A 9169-nucleotide genomic window follows, 5' to 3' on the forward strand; every position below is an offset into this window, starting at 1 on the left:
TTGTCGGGCATACCCGTCTCTACTCTTCGTAAGGACTTAGTCATGGAGCGGTCTCCTAGGACATACAGTGCATCTCCAAGCTATATGGCTCTGGCTTGACTAATTAGCAGGACCTCCACTAGTAGGGTGTTACTTTTCGGGTAGGCATAAGGAAGTAACTTGGGTAATGAATATTAAGTTGTCGGTTGATTGGTGCGCCATGGCTATGGACACGACTGCCGAGCGCGCCGACCAAAACTTACGAGTGACATCCTATTAGTTGGACCCTGTGAAAGGTCTCGTAGTGAGACCCTGTCTGCTCACCTTCGTAGTGTTTTGGGGAGTCGTGACCCCGGGCAAATGGGAATCACGATTTAGAGTGAAAGTGCACACCTCTGCAGAGTGTAAAACTGATATATCAGTCGTGCTCACGGTCACAAGCAGCTCAGACTCTCACATGATGAGCAAACTGGAATCACTTGATACTCGGAGATGGAACTCGTTTGAGGTTGCTACCTCGTGCTTTGGGGCTATTCTGTGTTGGCAGGATTGCTATCCTGCGTTCTTAATTGGGGTTGATCCCCGGATTATAATAACTGCTAGGATAGTTTCTTTAAAATATATTAATAATTACTTGCACTAAATGAGGGATTGGGTTCTTGCTACTCACTAATAGTAATAGGGTGTAATAATTAAAAGTGATCAACTAAAATGCTACCGCAGTCAAACCATGTCAGCTATTACCTTGTTTTAAGCTTTGCATGTCATTACTTTTCGTCTATGCTTGCTGAGTTCGACATGAACTCACCTCTGCTATAATCATTAAAGGTTGCTCAGACAATCAAGATAACAACGTCGACTTTCTCGAGGATTACCCTAAGTCACCCGGTTGTTAGGCTCATGAGTTCCTGCTGTCGACCTTTCTGTGGCAAGGTGGTCCTGCTTTGTCGGCGTTATTAGTTTTCTCCTTTATTTATGGAACAATTTAACTTAAGTTTTCATTCACACTTTGAATCAAGGCTTGTAATAATGATACATTTTTACTCGTTTTTTAATTTATTTAAACACTGTGTTTTGTACCATTATGATGTCGACTCATATGTGTGAATTTGACATCTTAGCACACATGTCATTGGTACCCAAATGTTCTCTTACATTCGGGTGTGACACCAGTGAGGACGATAGCCGCACGAGGTCGGTGTAGTGGGGCTTTATGGTCGACTAAGCCGTATTCGTTTGGCTAACAAGCCATGACTGAAAGTACTGTTCGCTGATTTGTTGTGAGAGAAAAACATTAATAAATGGCTGGAAAATCCGACAGCTCAAGCGAACAAGGCGGCCAGCCTTAGCTTCGCCCGGCCAGCACAGGGAGGTGCGCAGCGATGGAGACGTGACCGTGGTGGAAGGGACCAGTCCTGGCCGCGTCGCGGAAGGGACAGCTCCTGGCCATGGTGAAACGATGGGTTGCAGTCTCGAGCACGGCTACAAGGCTAGGGCATATGGATAGGTCATGGCTATACAAACAAAGACAAGAAGCCTCCTACATACAAGATATGAATAGTTTTATTGAAGCTACTAAAAGGCATGCTTTAATTTTTGTAAGTTCTCGTAGCGGGAGGTTCTCCAGGAGATGGGCTTATTCTATGATCGTCATTCAGAGTATATGCCACAAATCCCAAGTTCGTGGCTCTTCGTGCTGTAGCCGAACAAACCTTCAGATCTTTTTTATGGTGAAACACAATGTTAATTAGTAGTTTGTAATGTAAATTAAAGTATGCTGCAAATACTTTGTCAATCAAGTTTGTATTAGTAACTAGTTCACTAGTATATACGAAGTTAATTTGAATTAATTGCAATAGGCTCTAAAATATGGTGGGGAAATTTCAAAATTTTAAATTTGATTTTTAGGGGCAATTTAGATTGAGAAGGTTGACACTTGTAAATCTATTTTTAGAGACGATTTCAATAAACCAACTGCCTTTAAAAATATGTTTTTAGAAGCAGTGGCTTTGCCATAGCCATTATTGGAAAAGCAGTTTTAAGGATGGTTGCAATACACTAGAACATCAGGCGCCCCTAGGGTGCCCTGTCTAGACTATTTGGCCAAATTTATATCCAATAAATATTTAGCCAAAACTAAATCCTTTTACTTTCAAAAAAAAGTTTCTTACACGGTCAAAGGTAAATTAAAGCATAAACATCATCTTTGAAGACTTTTGCATCAGGCAGCAGCACCATGGATTTAAGTGGCATACAATTGTCGCTGGAAGTCTAGAAACAAAAAAAAAGGAAAAAGAAAAGAAGCTATAAATATATATGTGCAAATAGTACTATACAACCAACCAAATCAGATTAATTAACATGTTTGGGACTATTGGGATGCACATTCAGCAATGTCATCAACCACTACATTTGGTGATCAAGCAGCTTCCTTCTCCTGCGAAGAAGCCTAATTAAGCAGAACATTATTAGATGACTAAGGGTTGGACTCCTAAGCAGACACACAGAAGTCCATAATGAAACACACATATAAAACAGGCAGTTCTGATTTGCGCACCCATTTCCTAACAACATTTCATAATCCATCTCTTGGAGAGAATGCATCTCTATTTTCAGACCACATATACATCATTGTTCTGTTTTAGTTGAAGACCACTAGTAGGAGGTTGTACAGTTTGCCGTGTAGCTTCAAATTGCTCAAGCACTTCCTCAACAGGTCCCCAAAGGCCTTGGCTGGCCTAATGACATCTTGCATCACGGTGACGGCATCCTCCTTGACAACCTTGCCATGTCGTCGAGCATCTGCAATGCCACACATCAGTGCTGCCAGTGGCATCATGGCAATAAATGAGTTATGCAAAAAATAATAACGATAGCATATGTATCTACTCTGGCTATATGTGCAATGTTTTCTGAAAACTAAAAACATAGGAAGAATCCACTACGTGGTATATTTTTGCTAGGGAAGGCACATGAGATTAGCTCAAAAATATAATGTTATTTTTTTGAAAGTGGTCTCCTAAATTGTTTCAAAACTGATATATAGATACAACTCTGCAGCCAATAGACCGTGCCTATCATCTATATCTTAGTATAGCAATGCCTTCAAGATAGCTAACTGCAGAAAGATAACAACAATCAAGACCTGCAAGAAGAACAATTGAGACCTGCAAGGAGGCACTAAGTGGTTTCAGAGTAAGACATGTAATAGTTAAGACTTTCTTGCATTTTAGAAAGACACTACTTCATTGTTAACCATCAATACAACTTGGAAAGCATAGTAAATTTTACTATAAGTGGATGGCTATTCAATTTAGGAGCAGCAGTTACACCTTATATTAACACTCACCATTTTGAATAAATGGCAACTCTGAAATTCAGTTAGCATGAGATGAATATATGCCATACTACTGTAATAAAAATTGCAGTAAAAACCAATGATCCAATTTTGATTACTAGAGACAATGATATAGCTTGAACAAGTTCTAAAATACCAAGAGGAATATTGCAATTAGAGTATCCAAACCTAATGTATCTTTGCATGCTAATGTTCCTGTTATGATTTTTTTCGGTATTATAGCTTTGATATGAGGATCAATGCTGCTGCCATGTATAGTGTTCCTCTCTTTTTTTCAAAGCGTAACTCAGTTCAATTTATTCTTTGTCAATGTAGTGGTGACACATGCCCTCAAAGACAAAATATTTGGTTCTTATTTAACATAGGAAAAGAACATAGTTCTAAACACTAAAGCCGATTCTTGATTCTGAGCAACCACATGAGGAGTAATAACAGCATATTTCTAAACACCACCTCCCTCACTTGCCATTTTGATCTCGATGCTATGCTGCACGGCATGCGTGTCATGCCTCAGAGTTCAACCATCCAGCTTGGCACAATCATATCACATTCATCCTCTTGCAGGAGTCCAGTGATGAACATCCTGCAAAACAAACATATACATTTGCCTATCATCTTTACTCCAATCCTCCAATATAAGTACAAGGCAAGTGCAGCTCAACAAGGGTGGTGCTTACTCCCATGGCACCTCAACAGCATCCGGTCACCCATACACCATGGTGTGCTCCCGGTCAGCATCACCGTCCTTGTACACCATGCCATGCTCCCAGTCACATCAGCCTGCACAAAACAAAATAGAAAGCACAATTCTTCTCAATTTCCATCCTCCCCGCAGATTATATATGCGAGCGTCGTCAATCTTCGTGGGTTTCCAATAGATCTCACACAGCACGGCAGCAAGCTTACCGGAGACATGGTTGGTGATGTTGCTCTCCACAGATTGAGGGGGGAGACGGGAGCCAGGGTGGTGGACGAGGCGAGGCAGCAAGGCGCATAGGCTGGCGCCACGCCCTGCCTCCGTGCCGTGCACCTATGTCTGCTCATCCGCTCAAGCACTCAGTTGTGCCTGCCCCCTTCTAGGACCATGACAACGAACGCCGAAGCCAGGGTTGGCTTCTTACCCAGATCTCGTGGGCGCCGAGATCCTCGTGAGCAAATGGCACCTCCAAGCCATTTGACATGGATGCATCAAAGGCTTGTCCTCTCCCTGGGTTGACCCGACCCGTTCCCATCTTGAACGCTCACACAACAGGTTTTGCTAAAACACACGCACACGCACACGCCCGCGCACACACACCAGGTGCGCTCAGATATAGAATTTGGGACTTCAAATGTCAAACTTGAAACTCAAAGTGTGACTTCTTCAGGGTAGGAGGGGACTTCCTGTAATCGAAGGAAAAACAACATGTCGAATTTCAACAATGTTATGCGTTCTGAAACTTGTAGGCCTGTAGCCAGTATACAGGCCGCGGAAGCATGTTAAGACACCGCCGGTTTCTCATTCGACAAGCATCAGCAGAAGAAACTCTGAGGGACGCGATCGACGAGCAGATAACCGATCGAGCATTGGTTACCGCCCACTATGAAGTGAACCCACTGACATCGTATTGCACGTGGACCACGTCAGGGTCGGCGGCAACGACCCGAAGTCGAAGGAGCTGACGACATCGGAGAAGACGAGCACGGCCGCCTCCTGCATTTCCATCTCGCCGTCCAGGTACTGGCAGACCTGCCGGATGCTGGGCCTCGCCTCTGGGCGCGTCTGGCTGCACATGAGACCCAGCCACAGTAGCAGCTTGGCCTCCTCCATGTCGTAGCGCCCGTTGAGCCTCTCGTCCACGGCGCGCACCAGGTCGCCCCTGGCGCCGAGGTCTCGAACCCAGCGCAGTAGGTTGACGCCGCTGACGGGGTCGATGGGCCGGCGGCCGCAGACGACCTCGAGTAGCAGCGCCCCGAAGGCGAACACGTCAGTGGCCTTGGTTGCCCTGGCGGTCACGGTGAGCTCCGGCGCCATGTACCCCAGCGTCCCGACGATGCGCGTCGTTGTGGGGTCGGCGCCGTGCTCGTAGAGGCGCGCGAGGCCGAAGTCGCCGAGCCGCGGTCCCAAGTCCGCGCCAAGCAGCACGTTGCTGGCCTTGACGTCGCGGTGCACCACCACCTGCTCCCACTCCTCGTGCAGGTACACCAGCCCGGATGCGACGCCCCTGAGGATCATGGCCCGCTGTTCCCACGCCAACAAAGCTGGCGGCTTGCCGGTCGTACCGGCGCGGCCGAACAGGTGCGCGTCGAGGCTGCCGTTGGGCATGAACTCGTAGACCAGGAGAAGGTCTTGCCCGCGCTTGCACCACCCGCGAAGCTCGACCAGGTGGCGGTGCCGCATGCGCCCGAGGCTGGCAACCTCGGCGACGAACTCGCGCATCCCCTGTGTCCCGTTGCTCGAAATCCGCTTGATGGCTACGACGACTTCTCCGGAGCGCCGGCGGCGGAGCACACCTCTGTAGACCTGACCAAAGCCACCGGCACCTAGGAGCTCGCTGTTGTTGAACCCCTTGGTGGCCTTGTATAGTTGTTTGTACGGCAACCTGTGAGGGTGGTCGCGCTCCCACTCCTCGAGCGTCTCCGCGAGGATGGCCCTCCGTCGCAGCCAAAGTGCAGACGCAATGGCCAAAACGATCGTGGTGAGCGTGGCCACGCAAGATACAGCCACGATCTTTATGACCGTGGACATGGAAGGTGGGGGAGCTGGAGGCTTTGGGACATTAGGGAGCCGGGAGAGATCGATAGCTTGAGCTTCTCCGCCGGTACGGAAGCTCCATGCGAGGATGTAATGTGAGCTCGCCAACTTCCCGGTTGCTGCCGAGAAGCCGACATACATGTCTTGCTTAAAGATGGGCACGAGGTCAATGACGTGGGATATGAGCGGCCGGTGAGGCCGGCCGGCTTGCCAGGACACCGGAGCTATGGTCACGTTGAGCACCTTGGTGCTGCCATCATAGTCCACCCACGCCTGAATCCGTTGTGCGCTCTCGAGCGTCACGGAGATGTTCTTCCCGTCGTCGTCGGTGAAGTACGCGGCCGGCTCCGACACGTTGGACACAAGGCTGTTCAGGTCGACGCCGACGTGGTTGCCGTTCGTCTCGTTCAGCAGCCCGTTCGCCTGCACCGTGTCGAACTCCACGGCGAAGACGTGGTTGCTGGAGTTGCCCAAATTGTTCTTGCCGAGGAGGCCAAGATACTGCTCGGCTCTTGCACCGGGAAGCACCTTAGAAGCCGCAACCACGAAGGCCAGGCCGTGGCCGCCACTGTGGCCGACGGTCACGATGTCAAATACGAAGGCCGTGCTGAAGGAGACGACGGCGTTGTTGCCGCTGAGAGCTCGCACAGGAGAGTCGAAGAAGGCGTGGCCCATGAGGTTGTTGCTGTCGTTGGTAAGCTGGAGCGCGCCGCCGCGCAAGATTGACGCCGAGCCGTCTAGGCTCAGATGGGCGGCGTGCTGGAAGCCGTTGTAGAGGAAGTCGACGGCAGCAACAGAATAAAGAAGGCGATGATGAGAGAGGAAGATCACGGCGAGGCAGCCAAAAAGGTAAATGCAAATCGGAGACATGGATGAAAACTTCCACTCAGAGTCAGATAAGATGTATGTGGCTGTGGGCTGTGGAGCTTTGGTTCCATGGGTCCATTTATACACCCCCCATCAAGTTCTGTTGATCTCTCTGAGAAAATTCTACCGCCACCGGGTAGGTCCTGTTTGAATTCGTTCCTTAGTTCAAATAGTTAGCTGCTAATTCCTTAGATTCAAATAAATTAATTATTAGCTAATGAATATATAGCTAACACTATTTCACTAGTTGTATCTAGTATAGCTAAAAACTACTATTAGTAGGTAGCTAGCTATTAGCAGCTACTAGATACTATTTAAATAGGGCCCTAAATCAATGGTCTACTACTCGATAGTACGAGCAGGAACGACGATTGATGCTGACAAGTGACAAGGACCGTAGTGACCTGGGTATCGCTGTTCATGCCGGTGGACAGGACCGGAATTTTTCTCGATTTTGGTACTGTAGCATTTTCGTTTGTTTGTGACAAATATTATCCAATCATAAACTAACTAGGCTTAAAAGATTCGTCTCGTAATTTACAGACAAACTGTGTAATTAGTTTTTATTTTCTTCTAGATTTAGTGCTTCATGCATGTGCCACAAGATTTGATGTGACGGAGAATCTTGAAAAGTTTTTGGATTTCGGGATGAACTAAACAAGTCGTAGCTGATGGGTTGGAATATATACTAGGACCGATCCACCCCGTTGAGCACGGCAATATCCAACAGCAGAATCATTTGGAACGATCTAAACCTAAAATGAGTCTCCAACATAATATCTATAACCTCCAATAGAGTATCCATACAGAAGATATATTTAGAGTATCAGAAGAGGCATAACCTAAATTTGAGTATTCTCTCTCCTCGAAACCTATTTACACATAGAGTATTGTCTTTTAGTTTTTGTAGTTGAAAAAGACTAAAAATAGATATAAAACTTTTTACCTTTAGTGCTGCCTAAAGGACAAGTTGGATAAGATTGTTGGAGATAGTTGCCGTGCTCAACGGGGTGGATCGGTCCTAGTATATATTCCAACCCATCAGCTAATGTCCTGTCCACCGGCATGAACAGCGATACCCAGGTCACTACGGTCCCATGCTATCACTGCCTCCTCTTGAAAATGATGCAATTCTAGCTCTATTTTCACTCAAGCTTTTTAAAATCTAGGCCTTGTTTAGTTTAAAAAACTTTGCAAAATTGACACTGTTGCAATTTCGTTTGTATTTGACAAATATTGTCTAATTATGGGCTAACTAGGCTTAAAAGATCCATCTCGCAAATTACAAGCAAACTATGCAATTAAATATTTTTTATCTATATTTAATGTTCCATGCATGCGCCACAAGATTCGATGTGATGGACAATTTGAAATTTTTTGTAAAAATTTTTGGAACTAAACAAGGCCTACAAAAATTTAAAAATATTGCAGAGAGTTTTTTTCTTTTTAGTCATGCTTAAAGACCTATTGTGGATAGCATGTTTCTCTTCCCGTGTTGTATAAAACCCTACGCAGTCCCTCACTTCCTCTTCTTTGTAGCCAGCCCGCTAGCCCGATGTATATAGACAAGGCTAAGATTAGGACATTGACCATGTGACAGTGAGGTACCGTGAATGTCATGAGCATACGGGAATCCATCTGATCCTCATATCCTAGCGGTGGGTTAGTGTGCAGAGGTGTTCAGATTGTTGTAAAATTATCGGGCTCCGTGACTCATCCTTCCAAGCGCTCCCCTGGAGCGACTCGGGGGGCGACCGCCATATCGCCCTAGGGCCTCCCTGTCCTGGACCTTCCATTTGGCCATCGTTGTCACCCACCAGCATGCGCAGCGGCGGCCCCCAAAAAAGATGTCCACCGTGGCTTCCCCCTCCCCTCACCTTTCTCTCCTCTTCCTAGTCCTCCACGCCTGACTCTTCTTGGTGCTCCTCCAGCGGGCTCGCTGGCCATGAGCCAGATCTAGCCTTCCCCTCCACAGACCTACGACAGGGCTAGGTTGTCAGGTAGGTTGTCGTCGAGCATGATTGCCTCGGCTCGGATGTCGTGGTCGCAGCGACCAGGATTAGGCAGAATGGCAGGAATAACAAGACACCAAATTTAAAGTGGAAAACCCGAACCAAGCCAGTTAAATCTTCTTTCACTATATACTTATGGGATTACAGCAAGTTTATCTCTAGATAACACTAGAGACAATCATACATCAAGATTCGCAGATCTTATACAACAACAATAAA

The 9169-nt window shown here is 46.8% G+C and overlaps 1 protein-coding gene across 1 annotated transcript; it reads right to left on the reverse strand.

The window, feature by feature from the left end:
* On the reverse strand, positions 2269-7032 carry LOC8058795 (L-type lectin-domain containing receptor kinase IV.2). The gene is made up of 3 exons (XM_002467523.2): positions 4244-7032; positions 4015-4117; positions 2269-3920 (listed from the first exon to the last, which is right to left on the reverse strand). The coding sequence occupies exon 1, from the start codon at positions 6939-6941 to the stop codon at positions 4908-4910; it is 2034 nt and encodes a 677-aa protein (XP_002467568.1). The 5' UTR covers positions 6942-7032; the 3' UTR covers positions 2269-3920; positions 4015-4117; positions 4244-4907.

The sequence above is a fragment of the Sorghum bicolor genome, chromosome 1 (genome assembly GCF_000003195.3).
Source record: "Sorghum bicolor cultivar BTx623 chromosome 1, Sorghum_bicolor_NCBIv3, whole genome shotgun sequence".
Taxonomy (NCBI): domain Eukaryota; kingdom Viridiplantae; phylum Streptophyta; class Magnoliopsida; order Poales; family Poaceae; genus Sorghum; species Sorghum bicolor.

Excerpts from the sequence above, each read along its gene's own strand:
- LOC8058795 (XM_002467523.2), bottom strand. The coding sequence starts at position 6,941 with ATGTCTCCGATTTGCATTTACCTTTTTGGCTGCCTCGCCGTGATCTTC.